At 39.8% G+C, this 26,144-nt stretch overlaps 1 protein-coding gene across 1 annotated transcript; it reads right to left on the bottom strand.

Annotated features, from left to right (window-relative positions):
* Positions 1 to 4,087: 4,087 nt before the first annotated feature.
* LOC136884645 (glycoprotein endo-alpha-1,2-mannosidase) lies at positions 4,088 to 26,062 on the bottom strand. Its single transcript, XM_067156875.2, has 4 exons — positions 25,760 to 26,062; positions 24,701 to 25,416; positions 19,421 to 19,816; positions 4,088 to 8,766 (listed from the first exon to the last, which is right to left on the bottom strand). Exons 2-4 carry the CDS (start codon positions 25,341 to 25,343, stop codon positions 8,366 to 8,368), a joined length of 1,440 nt encoding a protein of 479 aa, XP_067012976.1. The 5' UTR covers positions 25,344 to 25,416; positions 25,760 to 26,062; the 3' UTR covers positions 4,088 to 8,365.
* Between the last annotated feature and the right edge of the window lie 82 nt (positions 26,063 to 26,144).

Raw genomic sequence — 26,144 nt, 5'->3', positions numbered from 1 at the left:
GGTCTTTGATCTGGTGATCGCAGAGACGCCTGTCGTCATTCGCCACCTCATCCAGTCAACTTGACTTCTTGCATTTACCTCTTTGGTAAATCGGCCATCCTCAGTGATCGTAGGCCCCAGATAATCAAATTTCAACATTCGTGGCAAGTCCTTGCCATTAACTTGGATTGTTCCAGTTTCTTTGGATTTGATGTCAAATATTCAGTTATCAAAGTTAAAGAAATTCTATGGCTAAATAATTCTTTACAAGGTTAGATTCAGCCACAAGTTGTTGCATTGGCAACACAGTATCTTCAAGATTTTTGAAATAAGCAAATCAATGCCGCAGAATTCTTGAGGTGGCACACCATACGTTTAGCTTGAACTAGTCAATCTGAAAGCAAGCCACAAAATTCTATAATGTTTTATTGGCTTTTTAATGCCAGTATGGTATACTGGCCCATCTAGAGCACTGGCTTCCTCTCAGATAATTACAGGGTGAAAGAATATAAGCGTCACTGTCTTCTCATCCAACTGGAAAAACTGCCTGGCAAAGCCCCCTTTCTCTTTCCTCAATACTCCTCCTCCTTTCCCTGGCTTTTTCCCCAATAACCTGGGGTTGCCACCAGTGTGGATTAAAACCAGTTGTACAGCTAGATTCCCTCCCTCTTACTGTACGTGGAAGGAATATACACAATCTGATCAAACTTATCTTGACACTCTTCTGAATTAGTAAACTAGAGCCTAGATGTCACCATGACTGCCGCTATGATAAAGATAGCTCGCTATTGTTTATAGTTCAGTTCTTATGAGTTTCGACTTGGCATTTGAGCGCTGCCTTCTGGCAGAGGCCAAGTGAATTAATAAACAGCCAATCATAGACAACCGGTCAGTCCGATAGAGCGTGTTAGACTCTGATGATGATGATGATGATGATGATGCTTGCTGTTTTAAGGGGCCTAACATCTAGGTATTGGCCCCTGGTGGTACGAAATGAAATGACAAATTAAAAGTTTTAAATCATCCACTGACTAAAATAAAAAATAACATGAAGAATAAATGGATGGATATGAATTTAAAACAATCAGTGAATCCTACCCAAAAACTACCACAAAAAATAGTATTACTGACCAAGAGACCACTTCTAAAGCACAATCCTGAATCGAGGATGCTTGTTGTCTAAAGGGGTCCAAAATACAGGTCAACAGCCCCGCATAATGGTACTTATCGCTAGTAAAGGAGAACCATGGTATTTGTCTTGTTGGGGTACTAATCAAAAGTAGCGTAGACTCACGGTGTTCCACACATGATGGTACTACTCACAAGTATTGTACGTCGTACAGGTAACGCAGACCTATGGTGTTTCTCACATACTGGCGCCACACATAGGCAACGCAAACGAATGGTGTTCCTCAACTTGGTGTACTAATCACAGGCGCTGGTATTCTCGTGGTGTTCCTCACATTGTGGGTACTAAGCACAGGCAACGCAGACCCACGGTGCCACTCATATAGTGGTACTAATCACAGGCAATGCTCAGACCCGTGGTGTTGCTCACAAGGGTACGACTCACGGGTATTGGAAACCCACAGTGACCCACTCTCTGCTGCTACTAATCATAAACCTATTTCGTACCTAATATAGTGGTACTACTCGCAAGTACAGGCAACCCATGGTGTTCCCCGCGTGATGGTACTAATCAAAAGTAGTTTCACGGTTCTAATACAATCATCCCTTGGTCGCCCCTTTTAGTCGCCCCTCACGACAGGCAGTGGATACTGTGGGTGTATTCTTCGTCTGTGTCCTCCACCCACAGGGGGTAGACAGAGAAAAAGGAAGAAATAAGAAGGGATCCGTCACTTCGAAAAATGAAGTAACGGACGAAGAAAGGCAAGGGCCACGAAGGGCGTGAAAATGAAAGACTCCCTAGGCCTCAAATGCTCTAATACCAACAAGAATAATTAAAGAACCACCTAATCAATACTTTATTTTTTGCATTGGGCAAAATTAAATAAACATTATCACTCACAGAACATGTTTCGACCACTTAGTGGTCATCATCAGCTGTATAAGGAAACTTAGATGAAAAATACTGGACAATAAGTAAGTAAGTAAGTAAGTAAGTAAGTAAGTAATTCGTCTTTATTCGTGGCGAAGTTAGGGCTCAAGGCCCTCTCTTACACAAATATTTGCTGTGTTGATTGTTTGACTGGTAAAAGTTCTTTGGTATCTTCTCAGTTAAAAATGGCGGTCATCTGGTTAGGGCAGCTTGCCTCACGTTAATATCATATCTTGGAAAGATGTTTAATCTGCGCTGCCTTGGGGATCTTTCCAAGATATGATATATAACGTGAGGCAAGCTGCCCTAACCAGATGACCGCCATTTTTAACTGAGAAGATACCAAAGAACTTTTACCAGTCAAACAATCAACACAGCAAATATTTTTTCCATAACCTAAAGATTAACGATGGTGCTTATTGTCCAATATTTTTCATCTAAGTTTCCTTATACAGCTGATGATGACCACTAAGTGGTCGAAACATGTTCTGTGAGTGATAATGTTTATTTAATTTTGCCCAACGCAAAAAATAAAGTATCGATTAGGTGTTTTTTTAATTATTCTTGTTGATTATACTCATCGATACGGTCATGAAGTGGACTACTTGCAAATACCGTCGGGGTCGGAAAAGAACAAGAGTTGACCAAGAACAGGATGGATGAAAGTGAGGAGCCTGGCACAAGTAAGTGGAAGCAATGCCAGATCTCAGCTAAGGGCCCCATGTTCGCCAACCCACGCTCCCAAGTTGAGAGCCCCTTTTAGTCGCCTCTTACGACAGGCAAGGGATACCGTGGGTGTATTCTTCATCTGCGTCCCCCACCCACAGGGGGGCGTTAATAAAGCTGTTTCCCTTCCACCATACCATTGCCATTTTAATGCCATAGGACTGATTTGGGCCCAAGTGAAGGATTATGTACCTGCGAATAACTGACTCTTCACAGTATCGGAAGTTGAAAGACTTCTTTGGGAAGCCATAGGCTGTGTAAGTGCGGAAGACTAGAGCAAGGTTGTGAGACACAATCTGAGATGAGTGAAGTTTGGGAGAGGGAAAGTATCACAGATGATGTTATTATCTCGTTAGGATCAAGAGAGAGTGGAACCTCAACAGACGATGACAATGTCAATAATAATAATAATAATAATAATAATAATAATAATAATAATAATAATAATAATAATAATAATAATAATAATAATAATAATAATGTTATTTGCTTTACGTCCCACCAACTACTCTTACGGTTTTTGGAGATGCCGAGGTGCCGGAAATTTTTCCCGCAGGAGTTCTTTTACGTGCCAGTAAATCTACTGACACGAGGCTGACGTATTTGAGCACCTTCAAATACCACCGGACTGAGCCAGGATTGAACCCGCCGAGTTGGGGTCAGAAGGCCAGCGCCTCAACCGTCTGAACCACTCAGCCCGGTGATGACAATGTCGATGGTGACTCAGAAATGGGTGGTCCATGCCCTTTGTAGGCTTTTTTCCTTCCTTAGGGAAAATGAATCTATCAGTAGTGTAAACTCTTCTAGATGGTGAGTAGAAATTTCATTTCATTTTCTCACGTTTTATCTGTTCCTAGCATTGATCTATTTTTATCTTATAGCCTTATGCTAAACATGTTATTTGTTATTGTTAATCTTGTGTGAGTTATGCATGTTGCTACAAAGAATAATTGATTCTGGACTAATATTCGAGTATATACATTTCCGTTCGTGTTGTGAGTCGTGAATCAGCAGCTGTTTGTACTCGTAACAATTTGGCACTACTGTCTGACTTCCAGTTAGTCGAAACGCATAGAAACGGAACTATAATGCTATGTGATACCTGCAGAATGGGCTGAGTGAGGGAGCTTTAAGGCTCTCAATCATGAAATGATTATTGGTAGCTACATCTCTAAGCAGTCAGTCACATCCATTTCTGCCTTTCTGGCGTTGCACAAGTTGACAGTCGCGGATGTAACTGTGAAGTGGAATCAGAAAGACACAGCCGAAACAAAACTATGGCCAGTTAGGCCATATTTGTTGACCGGCAGGGCTATCAAGCACGGATTTAGATGCTAAGGGAAAATCACTTGATATCATGCGATTCCATCGCATGTGAATTCTACATTGCCACCAATTGTTCAGCTATCTCCATAACATGCACTAGAAGATATGTGGGCTGGTGTGCAATGCTCTGATATCTTCCTATAAAGTGCAAATGTCACTGGTGAATGCTAAGCACTGTGTTCAGTGGTGTAAACAGCCACTGGTTCATGGGCGACTGGAGACGCTTGACTTGGAGTTATACTATGTGGCAGTCAGAAAGGAGGATGTGGGTATGGTGAATGCCAAGCGAACGATACATATCAGCCTGTACAGTGCCCACTGTGAAATTTGATGTAGGTAAGGTGGCAGTATGTGTGGGTACTTTTTATGAAAGGGACTTAGTCCTCTTGTAAAACTTTTTTTTTTTTTGCTAGGGGCTTTACGTCGCACCGACACAGATAGGTCTTATGGCGACGATGGGATAGGAAAGGCCTAGGAGTTGGAAGGAAGCGGCCGTGGCCCTCTTGTAAAACTATGGAGTGTGGAAGGATGGGAGGACATTTTGACCAGCTGTGTGTTGTCTACGATAGAAGACCAGTTCACATTTGATGTTTACCTGACAAAATTCATTAAAAGCTTCAGCCATACATGCCCAAGAGAGATTCGGTTTACTGTGTCATCTACTAGGCCAAGAGTAAAACAAAACGACGAAATTGATGAACAAGCAACCAGATGGCATCAAATTAAAATGCTTGCATACAGTAGCTGAGGCTATACAATTATTATTACATAAAGCAACACCTGTTTATGAAGGGTTGTTGGACAATAAGTTTTAGGAAATAGACTGGCCAGCCAAAAGGCCAGACATCAATTCTATGAAGAAGAATGGTGAATTCGCTCCAGAACTTAATGACCCACGTCGCTAACTACACTTCCTAAAGTTCTGCAGGAAAAATAGTCTGCCATTCCTCTGGAGATATTTCAACACGCTAGACAGTCTCTCCTACAAAGCTCGGGCTTTTCAAAAGGACAAAGACAATCCACACGTGTTCATACACTGCCGTCTTTAAATAGATGGTCTCTCTCTTCATCAATCCCAGTTCTTCTATTTCCATTTCTTCTCAGTTCCGACGAGCTTGTTTCTGCTTCCCAGCTTCATAGGGTGATGCACTGCCAAATGACCGCTGCTTAGCCCGAAGGCCTGCAGATTACGAGGTGTCGTGATCGGAACGATGAATCCTCTCAGCCGTTATTCTTGACTTTCTAGACCGGGGCTGCCATCTCACCATCAGATAGCTCCTCAACTGTAATCACGTAGGCTTAGTGGACCTCGAACCAGACCTCAGATCGAGGTAAAAATCTCTGACATGGCTGGGAATTGAATCTGGGGCCTCCAAGTAAGAGGTAGGCATGCAACCCTTACACTGCGGGGCCAGCGAAGAAAATGAATACAGGTGGTAAAAACGAAGAATACAGGACAAACACGAAAGAAGAAAAGGAACTGAATGGGTTGATATAAGTTTGTTCCTTTCCATTACTTACATTTGGCGACTGGTGGGCACTGCCAGACAACAGAAGAATAAACACACTGGGTCACACTGCGCAGATCAAAAGAACACCAATCTGGGAGACAGGCAAGTAAATGCTGGTACCAACACTTAGGGCCGAATTCATAGTCAGCACATACATAAGTGGAACACTTAAGTAATAAGGGATCACTTATATGAGTTTACATTTCATAGACAGCACTTAAGGAGCACACTTACTGATACAGTAAGTATTCACTGGAGATGTGGCAATGCTGCATGTTATACCCATGTTTCCTGAATCGTGTAGTTCTGGCTACCGAATAGTGGGATGATCTATTGTGATTTGTTTATCGAAGGACATCGCGCAACATTTTTGAGGTTAAAAGATCATCTGTATTGTATTTGGTTATCTGAATGGATAACAAAACTGTGAGCAGTGAGCTGAGACGGCACCTGCAAGAACTTGTGTCGAAGTACATGCACATAATATAGAACAAGCAGATCGATGCAGTTTCTCATCAGAATATAAATGACGTGGGAAAAACTTGTTGTGGACAATGCAAACTACGAAAATGCCCAGAGTCTAATTTTCTTTTTAATATAATATGTTTATAGTTATCCAGGTACTTGAACCTCTACAAATATACATCCAAATGCAGAATATCTAGCCTTACAACACTTTTAATGATTTAACAAATATATCCATACTGGTAGCCCTTACATTGTAATAGGCCTAATTACTTCCCCAATAAAATGTAAATAGTATGTTTTGATGCGCGATGCCATAATTCCAGAAACTTCTGATATAATCTGGCAAACGATTGGTTGACTAACCTGATATAATTAGCACAAACCAACCCTAAAATAAATGGTGGTAGTGAAACACATTCATTTTTCTTATAACTCAGTATCGTTCTTTACTATTCCATAGGCTTACAGTTTTGATAACTTATCAACGTGTAACACGTTTCCAATTAATTAAGTGAAATAATGTTGATGATGATGATGATGATAATAATAACAACCTGAAATTAAGAGGTGGCATAAAATCTCAAAACAATATCTTCATTAATGGTGAGATAGTGAGTCCTCTAGAGGTTATGTTCACTCTCTCAATCAAAGGAACAAGGATATTCATAACTGTCATACTACTAAAATGAAATGTTCTTTAAATTGTTGGTCATATTACATTTTGAAAGGATTTTCCATCTCTAATGTGTGCACGGAAAGCATTCTGTAAATAAAATGCAACGTATTCAGCAAAATCATTACCGGTATCCTCCATCTTGCTTCCACATAAGTGAGTCACTTAAGTGTGTGTGTGAGATCCACCTATAGCAATAAGTGGGACACTTAAGTAGGTAATATGAAATTAATAAATCTGGGCACTTACGTGTGAGTGTTGTCTGTGAATTTGGCCCTTAGCCTTCTAAATTCCATCAAAGTGCAGGCACCTACCAGACCGAGTCGTTTCATCCTGACAAGAGCTACCAAAGCTAGCTGAAATGTCAGCATATTTGAAATGTCAACACGGCCCAATATCTTGAATACACATCCAAGCTTGTAACATATGTAACTTCTGTGACAGAAAAATGGACATTCCCTTGAAAACAAAAAGCTTATAAATGACTCAAAACCATCCATGACTATTGCACCACCCTGTATATTCATACACATTTACATTCTCCTTCCATTTCATGTATAATGTACAGCGTGCATCAAATATATACAGTTCAGAGTGTTGAGTAGCCTAGATTAACAGATGCTTCAAAGTAGTTGATTTGCAATCCAAACTCCCAATTCGTCGGCAACCACTCTGCTTGATCTGTACAGTGTGATAGTCTGCTCAAAAGGAGAGGTATCAAGTAATGGAATAAACAAGATCATCCCTGTTGTTGGGTAATGTTACATAAATTATGTTATGCATGTAGCACCGTGAAAAGAAACCCAAAGAAAAATTATATAATTGGTCCACCTTAGTAAATACAAGTGCGTCTTAAATTTGAAAAAATTCACACTGTTGGTACATGTTTTAACCCCAATGGGTCTTCTTCAACCTTAAAAATAGAATTAAAAAGTTAATAAAACTCTTGAAAACACACAGCACTAAAAGTCCTATGATAAATCAAACTTGAAATATCAAAATGCTAGAAACAACCAAAAATACCATATACAGGAACATATAAAAGCAGACGTTCTTTAAGTCATGATGTAAGAAGCGACTTAAGAAGTTTGAACAGTGGTTACAATTTGTAAGACACATAAAAAATAATCATCATGTAGAAAATCTTTTATAACTGACAAGTGAGTTTACTTAAATTCTTTTCTTTAAGACACGCTTGTATTGACTAAGGGGTACCAATTATATAATTTATCTTTTACTATACAGTCAATGAGGAACAAACCATATGTGTGATTCTTGTACTGTAAAAGAAACCCATTTTTCAACTTTCCCATATACTAACAGCATATCCACCAACTCGTTACAAATACTTTCCCCTAATGCAAAACGCTTTTACCCTTATACAGCAAGTCATAGAAAGACTTGTTTGCTTCTTATATGAACTTGCAGCATTCACCTTTATTTAGAGAAGACTGTCTTGCTGCACAGGTAAAGCAAAGATGTTGCCGACACATCAGAAGTTTGGACTGAACACCTGCTTCTTCAAAGCACCTGTTAGTTTAGGCCACTCAACTTGCTGAGCTGTATGTTTCTGAAACATGTGGTACAAGGTTGTTCCTCAGAACTGTTAAGGGAAACAACTCCTTAATCCTGCTTCTCAGTAAACTCATTGATCCACCAATGAGTAAGGTTGAGATAGAAGTGAGATCCCTCGGGTTCATAGTCCAAGTAAGTGAACAAAGAAGTTGTCCGTGCGATGGCTGGCTCAATCTGCGTTCCTTCATGCCACTCGTTGAAGGAGGTGATGGCAACAATGCGAGCCTGTGCCGCCATAGCGCTGCGCCACCCCACCTCGTAGTACTTCCCGTGTCGGCGGTGCCTCGTGTTGGCCACGTTCCATGGCCTCACTTGTGTGTCTATGTAGCCAGGACCCACCGATGGTACAAATACTAACCCATTCTGGCGTGCAAACTTGCTCAGGCTATGCCAGTTCTTCCAAGATGAGCCGTAAGTGAAGCCGTTTGTAGCAAAGTATGTGTAAAAACCTGGAAGAATTAGAAGTGTTTCAGAGAAATTAAACTGTTTTTATGTAACATGAAACATTCAATCATATTTACTGACGTAAGACATAATTTTCCTCAGAAAATAATCCTCATGTATAATAATGATAATCATAATAATATCATTGAGACACCAGAATAAGAGAACAATGGTCAGAAAAATTCTGGGCCTAAAGATAAAAGATGGGTAGATTCAGACCTAAAAATGATAATGATGCTTGTTGTTTAAAGGGGCCTAACATCAATGTCATCGGCCCCTAACGGCACGAAATGAGACGAAATCTAAGGACAATTAAAAATCCATAATCCTCCACTGACCAGAATTCAAAACGTGAGGACGAAGAATGAATGGACGGATATGGATCCGACCCGCAATGGCCCACATTCCCAGAAACTAGCATTAAACAATAGTATTACTGACCAAGGGACTGCTTCTAAAGCACAATAATGAATCGATTAAGCTTGTAGTCTAAACGGGTCCAAAATCCAGGTCATCGGCCCCTCATAATGGTACTTATCCCTAGGAAAGTAGAACCATGGTATTTGTCATGTTGCGGTACTAATCAAAAGTAGCATAGACTCGTGGTATTCCACACATTATGCCACTACGCAAGGGTAATGTAATGCGCACATGTAACACAGACCTATGGTGCTTCGCACATTGTGTCGCATTTACAGGCAATGCAAACCTATGGTGTTCTTCACATAAGTGGACTAACCACAGGGACTTGCACTATCCCGTGTTGTTCCTCACATAGTGGGTACTAATCATAGGCAAGGCAGAACCATGGTGTCGCTCATATAGTGGTACGAATCACAGATACTGTAAAATGCATCCCGATCACACATTGTCGCTACTAATCACAAACCTATTGTGTACCTAACATAGTGGTACTACACGCAAGTAAGAGCGACCCATGGTGTTCCTGGCGTGGTGGTACTAATTACAGGTAGTATCATGGTTCTAATTTGATCATATCTTGGTCACCCCCCAGACCTGAAAAACAATTGTACCGGAAGACAGGAGTGGCTGAACTGATGAGGAAGAGAAGGTTACAGTTCTATGGACACCTACTGAGGATGGACAGAAACAGTATGAAAGAAAGAATCTTCAAATTCTTCAGGAAAAGGAAGACAGAGCCAAAATGGTTTCCAGAAGTGAGAATGGATCTGGCTAAGACAGTGATGAGAGATGAAGATATTGCCTTTCAGGCAACTAGTCAAGGATTTCTAAGAGATTAGAGGAGCCAGCAATGACAGGAAGATCCTTCACAAAAGAATGGAGGAAGTGGGAGAAAGGATGAAAAGATACTGGAAGACATTTATTGCAAAAAAGGTTAAAATGTTCCACAGATTTTTTAATTACAAAATTTGCCAGTTACAGACCACTTAGAACCTAAGACTATGGTACAGTATTTTTCTTCTGTTCTTCCTAGAACTTCTTTATACATTGGCTGTTAGCCTGCCTCTGTTCCTCTCACATCACTTTTTCAGTGAGACTGAACTTGTGAAATAAAAGAAATCTTCAGAAGTAATCTGTCACCAGAATTCTTCCCTGTTATGATGTCATCTGTGATCTTCAGTCTTTGTAGGTCCCATCTAGCCTCTTCCATTCAGACTATGGTGTTTTTTTAATTTGGAGGAGTAATAAAAAATTATCTGAGCCAGTTGTCGTTCACTCTGTGAATGTGTCTATAAAAGTGTAAGTTTTGTTTTTGTTTTTGTAATTTTCTCTGTATTTTGGTAGAAGTTTTCATTTTCCTTTTCATCCAAATATTATCTTTATTCTTTCGGGATCCCAACATTTTCCTTAGTATTTTCCTTTCTTTCTTTTCCATTTCCTCTTGTTGTCGAACTCTATGGCCAAATGGTTAGCATGCTAGTGTTGACTACTGAATGCATGATTCGAAGCAGTGTATCGATTCATTAAAGTGTCCGAGTGAATTGATTCACAGGAACGGCGAGCTCGCGGCACACGATTCAGCTTACTCCCAGCGGACAGTGCCGCACTCACTGGACGTTGACGGGGAGCCGAGCTTCCGCTGCAGCGAGACAATGAATCATGGCACATCGAAAGATTCGTGAACAAGCGCAGCTCAGTGAGACACAAGATACACACGGCTCCTTATCGGCTCACTGGACGCTGGTGGAGAGCCGAGCTTCAGCTGCAGCGAGACACAGAGTGAGCCACGGTACGCTGAAAGAATCGTATTTTATAATGGACTCTCGAGCTCAGCTCATTTGAAAATAACACCCATTTGCATTCACTGTCCTCTTCTTACAGGGAGGTTTAAATAATAGATGGATTTATTTGCAGTGTTAAAAAGGTAGTCAAAACATAAATCTGAAGTAGCTAGTAAGTTGGTAGGCTATTACGTTATACTATTTATTAGTTTAATGAATCTTAGTTGACATTTGACAATTAAACTCGACTCTAGCCTGCCCTATGACTATGAGTCATGCTCATGACCACTCAAAAGTACCTGTTTTATATTGGGAAGAATGGCTCAGTATTCTCTCAGTTCATATGTCACATCGTTGCACAAGACTTCAATCATATGTGGACAGACGCAATAAATTAACCAACAGTATGTTGAATCAGAAAACCAGCGGGCTACTGTACATCTCGGGTAGCCTATACAAAATATGACGATTTAAAAAATCCTCACCTGATAGAAAAATACGTATTTTCAAAAATGACTGAGCGAGTTGTCGTGCGGTTAGTATCGCGTAGCTATGCGCTTGCATTTGGGGGATGGTGGGTTCGAATCCCACCGTCGGCAGCCGTTAAGATGGTTTTCCGTAGTTTCCCCATTTTGACACCAGGGAATGCTGGGACTGTACCTTAATTCAGGCCATGGCTGCTACCTTCCTAATCCTAACATTTCCCACCCTGTGTCGCCGTAAACCTTCGATGTATTAGAGTGACTAGCATTTTTTTCTAAGAAAGGAGTTCATAGTATGAAGACCAGATGGCAGCTGCGAGCACTGAATGCTGTTGCTGCTGTCTTACCAGCACATACTATACAGATGCAGGAGGAGCGGTGACTAATGTGCCGTGAATTGGATCACTGTATCGATTCAGTAACGTGAACGGAATCAAATGAATCGATTCAGTAAAATGAAATCGAATGTCCCATCACTATAGCATACTGGCCTTTGGTCCACAGGGTCCAGGTTCAATTGTAACTTTCATTGGCTTAATTCGTCTGGGTTGAGGGGCTGAGTGTTTGTGCCATCTTTAACATTAGAATTCTTTTGTTAAGAAGGAAGCCATACTTTTCAGTGCTAACTCAGTTACCAAATTCACTCCCAGCTTCCTCCAAGGGTATTTAATCATGCAGTCCAGCGATTTTTAGATGCCACCCTGACTCACTAGGTAACATGTAATCCATGGCTTTAATTTAGTATCACTCCTATACTATAAACCCTAAAAATTTGTACATATCTTCACAAGAAGATCTAGTACAGTGTTTTTACTTGCCATGATTACTGTATTCGTTATATCATTCAGTGCCACTTGAATTCCAACCACACACTTCTGAGATCTCAGGAATGGCACGTGTTTATTTAGATCACACATCCCACAATGCGGTAAATTACCCCAAGCTGAAAAAAACCTTCCTCTGAGCACTATCTACCGCCAAACTGATCTACTATGACATCTAATGTACATTTGAACATAAAAAGTTGCGCGAATTCAAATCCGACCAAGGTCGAATATGGCATTTTACACACATAAAACCTAATCCCACCCTGTGTTAATGTAACTTTAAATGTTATAGGTGTTATAATTAGTGTTCGACTGACTGAAAAGCTTTAAAGTTACATTAGAATTCATCTTAGGTAGTGGCCCATCCTCACAGACGTGCAGGTAGCCTATATGGTGTCAACTCAAAGACCTGCATCATGCCACCCGCTATAACCCTTCTGCTCAATGTTAGTCATTCAGATCCACCTAGCGACTTGATCGCTTCAAAATACCTTCAAACATGAGACATGTAGAAAGCTAGAAAAGCAGCTAGGATTAATAATATTTCTGGAGATATACTACAGGCAATGTGTTGGAATCTAGTGCCAAATCTGAAATACTTATTTGATTATTATTTGCAAGAAGGAGCTATACCAAATGAATGGAGAGTTGCTATAGCAGCCCCAGTGTACAAAGGAAAGGGTGCTAAACATAAAGCGGATAATTACAGGACAGTCAGCTTGATATGTGTTGCATGTAAACTTTGGGAAAGCATTCTTTTTGATTGTATTAGACATGCTTGTAAAATTACTAACAGGTTTGATAGAAAGCAATTCAGGTTTCGGAAAAATTATTCCAATGAGGCCAATGTGTAGGATTCCGGCAAGCAGCATTGCCAACCTCTGAAAATTAAAACAAAATGTAGAGAAATTCAAAATAAACCGTACACTTTATCGTAAAACCGTACAGTACTAATATTCACCCAAATACTACTAAAATTAAACAGGATGCATGCAATAATAGCAAGTAGCAATGATATCTCATAGGAATACTTAACTGAAACATATTACTAGAATTAAGAAAATGTAACATACACACTTTGCCCTTTCTTCACATGTTGGATCAGGACTCAGCCACTTCCTGTACTGTGTATACTCTCCCGTGACTGCCTATACTTTTAATTTCCTTCTGGGGGTTTTAACAGGAAGTTTTAAAATATTTTGTGTGTTGAATGACCTGCTTTATTTTTGGAATCAGAAGTTAACCGCATCTTTACCTATTTAACATTCAAAATAAACACCAAAGGAAATAATATACAGGGTGATCCACTATTATATCCCTATTTTTATTTCAGTATTGTTCTGTCATTAACAGTGTTACATGGCTGCTCTCAATTCTATTATGTACTATGGTCCTTGCCATTTCATATTTCAATGCAGGCACCAGCATTAGCAGCACACCGTTGCAGTCGAGGCCCAATGTTCCTGACAGAGCGTTGCAACATGCTACAAACTTTTCTTTATCCCATTGTTTCAACCTGGGACGGAGTGGACAATGTGCACTTTATACACGATGGGGCACCGCCCCATTTTGCATTGATTTTGCGAGAATGGCTTGACAATGCTTTTTCGGGCCGCGATATTGGACGTCGCGGAAATGTTGAGTGGCCACCGAGAAGTCCAGACTTGACCCCATTGGAGTTTTCCTATGGGAGTATTTGAAAGAGGAGGTATATGCCAAAAAACCACGTGACTTGGACACTTTGGAAGCAGTCATTAGGGATGAGTGTGCGCAGGTACCAAACGACATGTTGCATGGTGGGTAGCAGCCTTTCGGTAGTTGCAAGGGCGGCAGTCTAGATGATTGACTGATACGGCTTTGTAATAATACTCAACATGGCTTAGCTGTGTTGATACTGCTACACGGCTGAAAGCAACGGGAAACTACAGCCGTAACTACCTCCCGAGGACATGCAGCTCTCTCTGTATGAATGATGTACTGATGATGGCTTCCTCCCGGGTAAAATATTCCCGAGGTAAACTAGTCCCCCATTCGGATATCCGGGTGGGGACTACACAAGAGGGGGCGATCATCAGGAAGATGGATACTGACATTCTGCGAGTCGGAGCGTGGAATGTTAGAAGTTTGAATCGTTGTGGTAGGGTAAAGAATCTGAAAAGGGAGATGGATAGGCTAAAGTTAGATGTAGTTGGTATAAGTGAAGTACGTTGGCAGGAAGAACAGGATTTTTGGTCAGGCGACTACCGAATTATCAACACAAAATCAAACAGGGGAAATGCAGGAGTTGGTTTAATAATGAATAAGAAAATAGGGCAGCGGGTAAGCTACTGCGACCAGCATAGTGAAAGAATTATTGTCGTCAAGATAGACACCAAACCAATGCCCATCACAATAGTGCAGGTCTATATGCCTACTAGTTCAGCGGATGATGAAGAAATCGAAAGAATATATGAGGAGATAGAAGATTTAGTACAATATGTAAAAGGTGACGAGAATCTAATTGTGATGGGAGACTGGAATGCAGTGGTAGGGCAAGGAAGAGAATGTACTACAGTAGGAGAATTTGGATTGGGACAAAGGAACGAATGAGGAAGTCGGTTGGTTGAATTCTGCACTGATCATAATTTAGTCCTTGCCAATACTTGGTGAAAACACCACAAACGACGGCTGTATACGTGGACGAGACCTGGAGACACTGGAAGGTATCAAATAGACTTCATTATGATTAGGCAGAGATTCAGAAACCAGGTGTTGGGATTGCAAAACTTTCCCAGGAGCAGACGTGGACTCTGACCACAACTTGTTGGTCATGAAATGCTATCTGAAATTGAAGAAATTGAAGAAAGGAAAGAATGCAAAAAGATGGGATCTAGACAAGTTGAAAGAAACGAGTGTGAGGGATTGTTTCAAGGATCATGTTGCACAAGGACTAAGTGAAAAGGCTGAAGGAAACACTATAGAGGAAGAGTGGAGAGTCATGAAAAATGAAGTCAGTAGGGCTGCTGAAGAAATGTTAGGAAGGAAGAAAAGATCAACTAAGAATCAGTGGATAACTCAGGAGATACTAGACCTGACTGATGAACGACGAAAATACAAGAATGCTAGAAATGAAGAGGGCAGAAAAGAATACAGGCGATTAAAGAATCAAGTGGATAGAAAGTGCAAGGTAGCTAAGGAAGAATGGCTGAAGGAGAAGTGCAAGGATGTCGAAGGTTGTATGGTCCTGGGAAAGGTAGATGCTGCATACAGGAAAATCAAGGAAACCTTTGGAGAAAGGAAATCTAGGTGTATGAATATTAAGAGCTCAGATGGAAAGCCACTTCTAGGGAAAGAAGACAAAGCAGAAAGATGGCAGGAGCATATCCAACAGTTGTATGAAGGTAAAGATGTAGATAATTTGGTTCTGGAACATGAAGAGGCTGTTGATGCTGATGAAATGGGAGACCCAATTTTGAGGTCAGAGTTTGACAGAGCTATGAGTGACCTAAATAGGAACAAGGCACCTGGAATTGATGACATACCCTCTGAATTACTGACTGCCTTAGGAGAAACCAGCATGGCAAGGTTATTTCATTTAGTGTGCAAGATGTATAAGACAGGAGAAGTCCCATCCGATTTTCGGCAGAATGTTGTTATACCTATTCCCAAGAAAGCCGGTCCTGACAGGTGTGAAAACTACCGCACCATTAGTTTAGTATCTCATGCCTACAAAATTTTAACACGTATTATTTACAGAAGAATGGAAAAACAAGTTGAAGCTGAGTTGGGAGAAGATCAATTTGACTCAGAAGAAATGTAGGAACACGTGAAGCAATCCTGACCTTACGTCTGATCTTAGAGGATCGAATCAAGAAGGTCAAGCCCACGTGCATGGCATTCGTAGATCTAGAAAAGGCATTCGATAATGTTGATTGGACCAAGCTATTTATGATTCTGAAGATGATAGGGATCAGATACCGAGAACGAAAAATTATCTACAATCTGTATAAAAATCAGTCTGCAGTGATAAGAATCAAGGGTTTTGAAAAAGAAGCAGCAATCCAGAAAGGAGTGAGGCAAGGCTGCAGTTTGTCCCTTCTCCTTTTCAGTGTTTACATATACCGGGCGAGTTGGCCGTGCGCGTAGAGGCGCGCGGCTGTGAGCTTGCATCCGGGAGATAGTAGGTTCGAATCCCACTATCGGCAGCCCTGAAGATGGTTTTCCGTGGTTTCCCATTTTCACACCAGGCAAATGCTGGGGCTGTACCTTAATTAAGGCCACGGCCGCTTCCTTCCAACTCCTAGGCCTTTCCTATCCCATCGTCGCCATAAGACCTATCTGTGTCGGTGCGACGTAAAGCCCCTAGCAAAAAAAAAAAAAAAGTGTTTACATAGAACAGGCAGTAAAGGAAATCAAAGAGAAATTTGGAAAGAGAATCACAATCCAAGGAGAGGAAATCAAAACCTTGAGATTTGCTGATGATATTGTTATTTTATCTGAGACTCCAGAAGATCTCGAGAAGTTGCTGAATGGTATGGATGTAGTCTTGGGTAAGGAGTACAAGATGAAAATAAATAAGTCCAAAACAAAGGTAATGGAGTGCAGTCGAACGAATGCAGGTGATGTAGGAAATATTAGATTAGGAAATGAAGTCTTAAAGGAAGTAGATGGATATTGTTACTTGGGTAGTAAAATAACTAACGATGGCAGAAGTAAAATGCAGACTAGCATAAGCAAGGAAGAGCTTTCTTAAGAAAAGAAATTTGCTCACTTCAAACATTGATATCGGAATTAGAAAGATGTTTTTGAAGACTTTCGTGTGGAGCGTGGCGTTGTATGGAAGTGAAACATGGACGATAACTAGCTCAGAAAGAAAGAGAATAGAAGCATTTGAAATGTGGTGTTACAGAAGAATGCTGAAGGTGAGATGGATAGATCGAATCACGAATGAAGAGATACTGAATCGAATTGGTGAGAGGAGATCGATTTGGCTAAATTTGATGTAGATGTTGATTCCCATAGGGAAAATAAAATATTTGTCCCGAATGAGTAAATTTATAATACCAATATAAATGGTCCGTTATTGGACATTATAAATTTTCCAGCTAACTCATTCTTGGTTGCCTGCGTTTCGCCCTCGTGTGCTAAGTTAGGCTCATCAGTTGGGACTTAGCACACCACCCAAGACGCAAGGCTAGTGCATACCGTGGAGGCCACTGCACAGGCTACTTGAAGCCACCAGCAGTGCCAATGCACTATGAGAGCTATGTCTCATTTTCACTAGCCTTGCGTCTTGGGTGGTGTGCTAAGTCCCAACTGACGAGCCTAACTTAGCACACGAGGGCGAAACGCAGGCAACCAAATATGAGTTAGCTGGAAAATTTATAATGTCCAATAACGGACCATTTATATTGGTATTATAAATTTACTCATTCAGGACAAATATTTTAGGTTCCCTATGGGAATCAACATCTACATCATTTGATAGCCAGGCAGGCATCAATTTTTGAAAATGAGACATAGCTCTCATAGTGCATTGGCACTGCTGGTGGCTTCAAGTAGCCTGTGCAGTGGCCTCCACGGTATGCACTAGCCTTGCGTCTTGGGTGGTGTGCTAAGTCCCAACTGACGAGCCTAACTTAGCACACGAGGGCGAAACGCAGGCAACCAAGAATGAGTTAGCTGGAAAATTTATAATGTCCAATAACGGACCATTTATATTGGTATTATAAATTTACTCATTCGGGACAAATATTTTAGGTTCCCTATGGGAATCAACATCTACATCATTTGATAGCCAGGCAGGCATCAATTTTTGAAAATGAGACATAGCTCTCATAGTGCATTGGCACTGCTGGTGGCTTCAAGTAGCCTGTGCAGTGGCCTCCACGGTATGCACTAGCCTTGCGTCTTGGGTGGTGTGCTAAGTCCCAACTGACGAGCCTAACTTAGCACACGAGGGCGAAACCCAGGCAATCAAGAATGAGTTAGCTGGAAAATTTATAATGTCCAATAACGGACCATTTATATTGGTATTATAAATTTACTCATTCGGGACAAATATTTTAGGTTCCCTATGGGAATCAACATCTACATCATTTGATAGCCAGGCAGGCATCAATTTTTGAAAATGAGACATAGCTCTCATAGTGCATTGGCACTGCTGGTGGCTTCAAGTAGCCTGTGCAGTGGCCTCCACGGTATGCACTAGCCTTGCGTCTTAGGTGGTGTGCTAAGTCCCAACTGACGAGCCTAACTTAGCACACGAGGGCGAAACGCAGGCAACCAAGAATGAGTTAGCTGGAAAATTTATAATGTCCAATAACGGACCATTTATATTGGTATTGGCTAAATTTGACGAGAAGAAGAGATAGAATGATAGGACACATCTTAAGACACCCAGGACTTGTTCAGTTTGTTTTTGAAGGAAGTGTAGGTGGTAAGAACGGTAGGGGTAGACCAAGGTATGAATATGACAAGCAGATTAGAGCAGATGTAGGATGCAATAGTTACGTAGAAATGAAAAAGTTAGCACAGGATTGATGACTCAAACAACAACAATGATTAAAAGGGAGACAAAATTGTACTTTTCTTCAAAATTTTAAGAAGATATTCCAGGTGATGGTTTTCTAAGAATAAGTGCCCAGACACACTTTTTTTTTACAAAATTGATTGTACAATTTTTAACTGATTCCTTGAATCAAGATGTATATTTTTTGCATGACCATTTCTTGATTATATTTGAACAGTTTTATTTGTACCTTTTTGTCTATTCACTGTATTTTAATATGTCGATGAAGAAGACCTAATGAAGGCCAAAATGTATAGTTGTTTTTACAATAATCTCTTAAAGTGTTTTAGTATATGAACTGTATTGACTAAGGTGGACATTTAAAATCTTTCCTTTCTTCAATGTAATTTTGTATGTTCTACATATAAGTCTTGCTCGAACATTCCATACTGGTCCAGTCTTCGTTCGAAAGCTTAATTTTAACTCAACTTTTCCCTGTATTTTACCTGTATATCTTGTGTGTTTTTATTTCCCTGTGTTTTCTCAGTTTTTTCAGGAAATGGCTACCCTGTTTACATTCTTCCGGACCACTACATTTGATCCACTCATGGATAATTGAGAGTCAACTGTATAATGTAAAGTACTCAGCTACATACCATCAAAGTGCGCCTTTTTAATATCATATCTATGTTGCATCTCGACAAGTAGTCCCAGGAAGATCCCATCAAGCTGCGTGCCTCTCACACTAAGGTTACCCTTGGCACTGAGCAGCTCCTTCCATGCACTTGCTGGAGTGAGGTACGAGTCGTACACGTAGAACACCGGAAGCTCCTGGCCTCTCTTTTGCATCCGATAGAGAGCGGGGTGGCTGCCGTACTGATTTATAAGAGAGCGCAGATGTTCTGAGAAATTGATGGGGTTACGATTCCTGTAAGGCTCGATGTGAGGAGCCACCTTGAGATTGTAACGTTGAGCTGCATCCAGCAGCAAGGTCATCATGGTTTCTGGAGAGTCATCGTGACCAGGAGGGTACCACGACACCACAACCACACCTGGAATATAGGCACAATAAAACACTTGACTGAGGGCTAAAAAGAATTTAAAGATAAAAATTTCATTGTTCGTATTGAAAAGTATCACAGTTGAAATTGAAATAATAAATAAAGAGGTTCAACCTATTCAATACAAAGGAATAAGAAATGCAGTGATTACATTCTTATTTAATAATAAGTAGAAGTGGTACCGGCTTCGACCCTAGTCCAGGTCATCATCAGCCGATTAAAACATGAAAAACAATGCATAGGAAAAAGAAAATAAAAGATCAAGTTCACTCCGGATCAGTAGAAGAGGCGATATATAAAAATGACCGGGGTAGACAGGTAAAATTCAGAAGAAGTTAAATGTAAGTCACTTAAAAGAAACTTAAAAGAAAACAGTGCGTAACTTTCTGAACGGCAGTATGGCACACGCAGTGTTAGGCAAAGTCTTATAATGTTTATGAAAAGCGGAGAACGGTTAAATGAGCTAGCTTGTAAACACTGTCAGGCACAAAGTCATAACACAATCAAACGCATATGAAGATCCATAATCGTGCTGAAGCTGAAGATGAGTAGATCAATTGAAGTAACTTGCCAGCTCCCGGTGATCAGCCCGATATATTCAACATCAGGCACTGTGGTTTCAAACGCCAACATCAAATGAAGAATAGCTTAATGAACCAATATTTGCTTCGGTTGCGGGAATGTAAGTATATATAGATACATATAATATAATTCAATATAATTGAATAAGTAATTGTGATCCTGTAGAACTTTTTTTTCGCGTCAACTGTTCCAAAAATCTACAGGATCACAATTACTTATTCAATTATATTGAATTATATTATATGTATCTATATATACTTACATTCCCGCAACCGAAGCAAATATTGGTTCATTAAGCTATTCTTCATTTGACGTTGGCGTTTGAAACCACAGTGCCTGATGTTGAATATATCGGGCTGATCACCGGGAGCTGGCAAGTTGCTTCAATTGATCTACTCATCTTCAGCTTCAGCACGATTATGGATCTTCATATGCGTTCGATTGTGTTATGACTTTGTGCCTGACAGTGTTTACAAGCTAGCTCATTTAACCGTTCTCCGCTTTTCATAAACATTATAAGACTTTGCCTAACACTGCGTGTGCCATACTGCCGTTCAGAAAGTTACGCACTGTTTTCTTTTAAGTGACTTACATTTAACTTCTTCTGAATTTTACTGTGTCTACCCCGGTCATTTTTATATCGCCTCTTCTACTGATCCGGAGTGAACTTGATCTTTTATTTTCTTTTTCCTATGCATTGTTTTTCATGTTTTAATCGGCTGATGATGACCTGGACTAGGGTCGAAGCCGGTACCACTTCTACTTATTATTAAATAAGAATGTAATCACAGCATTTCTTATTCTTTTGTATTGAATAGGTTGAACCTCTTTATTTATTATTTCAATTTCAACTACAAAGAATTTAACACACAAACACAAACCCATACACTAAAGATCAATCATACAGTTTTCTAATTACATTGCTAATATAGGGTCGATGAATAAGTTTGTGCGGTATTCTTTGGGTTGGCAACAATGCGGCGTGAAGGGATTGCTTATCGTTATTCCGTTGTTTTAACTGAGTCTGGAGTTTGTGTGTTGTGAAACAACGGTTTTCTTGATCGTGAACGTATTATTTGTGTGTATTTCAGACAAACGGATATGGAATATCAGGTTGAGAAAACTGAGCATTTCCGACACATTTTACTCTTTGAGTTCAATCGAGGATCCGGTGCAGCAGGAGCTGCAAGAACAATTTGTGAAGTGTACGGGAATGAAGCAATTGCTGAAAGAACAGCACAAAAATGGTTTTTCATCTTTCGAGCAGTATGGTTTGACTTGTCTGATGAACCACGTTCTGGAAGACCTTCATATTTTAATGAAAATCGCTTGAATGTGTTGCTTCATTGAGAATCCTTGTCAAACAATGCGGGAAATGGCGCAAGTTTTTGAATATGTATAGTGACCAGCTAAGACGGCTTACCATTGCTATTGATAACAAAAGACAAAGACAACAACCAGTCTACTGAAAACAAAATTTTTAAAATAAGCTTTACATTGTTGTCAGCAAATGTAAACATACAAAAATCAACATTGGATGTCATACTCGATACATTTCTCTGAAAATGTGATTAAAAATACGCCATTTTATGTGATATATCGTCATAAGCAGTGTTGATAAACTTAACAATGATAGGTTAATATGGTTGTTTGATTCGTACTGACTTTTCCGAATCTATTACAGAACTATTTTAAATACAGGATTTAGGCAGGACCGTTAGATTTTGCCATTATATCCAACATGTTGTTAAAAGCGATGTTGCAATAAACAGTCTTGATTGTATTTCCTTAAGGGAAAAAAAAAGGCGTATGGGTTTTAGTGCCGGGAGTATCCGAGGACATGTTCGGCTCGCCAGGTGCAGGTCTTTTGATTAGACGCCCGTAGGCAACCTGCGTGTCGTGATGAGGATGAAATGATGATGAAGACGACACATACACCCAGCTCCCATGCCAGCGAAATTAACCTACGATGGTTAAAATTCCCGACCCTGCCGGAATCGAACGCAGGATCCCTATTACCAAAGGCCAGCATGCTAACCATTTAGCCATGGAGCCGGACTGTATTTCCTTAAATTCAACCATAATTCTCACTTTAATTCACCTTCAGTTGCAGCTTTTTAACTACTCAACTGTTAAGCTGATTCTCCTGATTGTCTGTTATAACTGTGTGTCTGTCAACTTTATTATATTATCTGGAATAATGTGAATCACCCGATGGCCATGATCATGTATGATCTGTATGGTCTGACACTATGGTTAGCCAGTTGGGAAAATTTTCACCATCAGGATGTTTGCCAGCAGGGTAGGAGAGCTGGTAGTATACAATTTCTAATCACTAGATTGCGTGCCAAAAACCAGGATTCAATTACAAATCCCTCTGCAGTGTTCATATGGAGCGAGGGAATATAACGCTGTTGAAGGTGATTTTTCCATCAGACGGAGAAGTTAAGCCCTGAGCAGAGCTCTTGGTGTTATTTGACAGGAGTACCTTCAATAAGCATTGTAAAAGTAGGCTATGTGCCGACACCGGGTTTCACCCTTACCCTACCTCATTATCATCAACCCACAGCCAGACAAACAAGTCGCTCATGGGCATTAAATAGAATGACCTGACCAGGCGAGCCCAACATGTCCTTGGACACTACTGGCACTACAAGCCATACGACAAATAATATGGTTAGGGTCACGCAGCTGTGAGCTTGAATTCGGGAGACGGTGGGTTCGAACCCCCACTGTCGGCAGCCCTGAAGATGGTTTTTCGTGGTTTCCCATTTTCACACCAGGCAAATTCTGGGGCTGTATCTTAATTAAGGCCACGGACACTTCCTTCCCACTTCTAGCCTTTTCCTATCCCATCGTCGCCGCAAGACCTATCTGTGTCGGTGCAACGCAAAGCAAATAATTAAAAAACTACAAATAAATATAAATAATTAGAAAATAATTACAAAATTGGAACATCACTGAGATTTTTCTATGTTGGTAGCCTCATTGTTGACTCAGTTTCTTATTTTTACATTATGATTTGTATATTCATTTTCCCATTATTTAAATGCTTTTAATATTTCGGCCCTAGGTTTGATTCCCAGCAGTGACGTGGTCTGTTTGGTTCAGGGACTGTATGTTTGTGCTGTGCCTATCATTCCTGTAAGTCGCACAACACTATCCTCCGCTACAATAACCCACAGATACAGTTTCCCAAACTCATCTGATGCCGCCCACCATCACCTTCTTATTCCCAATACAAGACAGATATTTTCTTAATTTCAACTATAATTCTCACTTTGATTCACCATTAGTGGCAGCTTTCTAACCACCGTACTCAAATGTTAAGCTGATTCTTCCAAATGTTTAAATATTATCACTGTAATAATCTGTAATACATCTTTATTTCATTCATTAGAAAAATAAAACATTACAGAGCTCTTATCTATGTTGGTAGCCTCTTCACTGATTCAATTTCTTATTTTTACATTATGATTTTATGTTCATTTATCATTAATGTTTTCAAAATTTTACTATTCTTTGTGTGGTAATTTATCATGGTTCAGAATCACACATGTCAAATCACTGTATTTATTTGCATGTATTCTAACAGATCAAGATCTACATTTTATTAAAGGAAATCCCTAAAAATAGGGCTAATAAATTTATAAGAAATCTAGTGTCTGGTTGATTTATTAAGCTCCCTTGAATGTTGTTGTCGTCTTCTTCTTCTACAGCTTTTCCCACACCTGTGGCATCATGGGTGCGAATTGTGTAGGACATGTTGATTTGATCCCATTTTACAGCCGGCTGCCCTTCCTGATGCCAACCTATATATTAACCTTTTTTGAATGTGATAGTCATTATTGGTTAAAATTATAGTTTTCTTTTTATAGTAATGTTATATTTAGGGTCTTGTAATAGCAGATCTATAGCCTATATATATCTTGAATGTAACTAGCAGTACAGTAACAAAATTATTTTCTGTTTTTTGATCTGTCATCTACACCATTACCCCAACTGAAAAGAAAAAAAGAAATAAATAAACAGGTATTGAATTGATAGTTTATTCAGATGATTCCAGTAGACTGCCCACCTAGATATTGAGATGTATCAGGTGAGGGTCGTTATGATGGGGATCACTGTCCCAGTCAATTCCATATCAGATTTAGTCATTTCCTTCTCCTGAAACTTAGTTTTGTGGCACCAGTATTAAATATTTCTTCCATTATTTGACTACAAATACTGTGTTTAAAAAGAAAAAGAGAATGGGTGCACAGACAGAAAAAATACAAATCTCATATCACTCACCCACTTTTGCATCCCGCAGCTGCTTCATGTGTGTATTTATTATGAGAGGATCTCTGGAGCTATAACAACCGAGAGCAGGATAAAAATTAGAACCAATGTCACTGGGAGGCTCATGAGATCCAGTGGGATACACTTTTCTGTCTTCCTTCTTCCAATTAGGAAGGTAATTATGGTTCCAATGTTTCCAGTGCCCCTCTACCGCAACATTACCATACCACGCATAATAGAAAATGTGAATGTTATAATTAGGTCCATTATCAGCTAAACCTGAGCTGTGGTGTTGAGTTAATGTCACAGATTGAGACTTTACTTTCCTTGAAATCCTTTCAACTTTTTGTCGCAGCCACTTTAGTCTCAATTCTGTTCGATTTGCTACATGCTGTGAAATAAGGTCATCCGATTTCAAAGACTGTGGTCTGATATTTTCCCGAACTTCAGGTATATCACTTCTTACTAATGCAGCTTGTGTTATTGTAGTAAAATGGAAATCTGTGTAATGTTTCTTTAAGCAGTCTAATCTTGCATCCAGTTCGGTCCACTTATACAAGAGAAAAGATACCACCAGCGCAAAGCAGATTAACAAAACTAACATAAATAAATGACGCTTCACGTAGATGATGAATCTTCTGATTGTGAATGCCATTATTGGATTAGCAGAGAGTTGTTCTCCGTTCAATGGTAGGAGGAGCTGGTAAAAATGCTCCAGCAGAAATTATCTGAAAATGAAAGAGATAAGAATGCTGTCAAATGTTAGTAAATTATTTCTTGAATTAATTAATACCAAGCATACATTAATTAATGAATATATGCACAAATGTTTATGATGACTACATTATGAACTATTTTTAATACAAAATATCTACATTTATTTGACTGTGGGGCAGAGTAATCTTAAAATGAAAATTAACACAATATGTTGTATACACCATAAAATGCTGCAAAATATTTATTTGCATAATGATCCATACAAGCTACAAGTGTTATAAAACACCAAATTCTCTCGAATATTGGAAAAATAAACTGCAATAGGAAAACGAGAATTGAATATTTCTTTTCTACCTTAACGTGCAATTATGTCTTCGAAGTTGGTCATGCTTAAAACAGCTATAATACTTGGGACAGAAAATCGAACTCCGATAGAATGAATGATACATGAACGCATGACATAACTTCTCGGCAACACGCATTTATTTTCCATTTCGAGCGCCGGTTTCCGCTCCAGTATTAATATTCAGAAAGTGTGTCTGTATTGATTCTTCCCTACATCTCGCCTGCAAGTATTTCGCGATTTTCTGTCGGGGTCTGTCATTAATGTAATTTGACGTAGATTTCCGTGGTGCGCCCCATCGCAAAAAATTAGCAAAGAAAAACTATCGAGATTCGCCGGAATAAGAGCAAAATTATCCAATAGAATGCGTTTGAAGCAAATAGCAGCAGCATCATG

The sequence above is a fragment of the Anabrus simplex genome, chromosome 13, assembly GCF_040414725.1.
Source record: "Anabrus simplex isolate iqAnaSimp1 chromosome 13, ASM4041472v1, whole genome shotgun sequence".
In the NCBI taxonomy this organism is placed as follows: Eukaryota; Metazoa; Arthropoda; class Insecta; order Orthoptera; family Tettigoniidae; genus Anabrus; species Anabrus simplex.
Note: the sequence above shows the minus strand (reverse complement) of the source record. Positions and strands in the feature narration are given on the sequence as shown.

What these genes read in the sequence shown, in the direction of transcription:
- LOC136884645 (XM_067156875.2), bottom strand. Translation starts at nt 25,343, where the DNA reads ATGGCATTCACAATCAGAAGATTCATCATCTACGTGAAGCGTCATTTA. An exon ending in GCTGCGGGATGCAAAAGTGG is followed by an intron (nt 19,817 to 24,700) that starts GTGAGTGATATG and finishes CCTATATTCCAG; the next exon opens with GTGTGGTTGTGGTGTCGTGG. An exon ending in TAAAAAGGCGCACTTTGATG is followed by an intron (nt 8,767 to 19,420) that starts GTATGTAGCTGA and finishes TAATTCTTCCAG; the next exon opens with GTTTTTACACATACTTTGCT.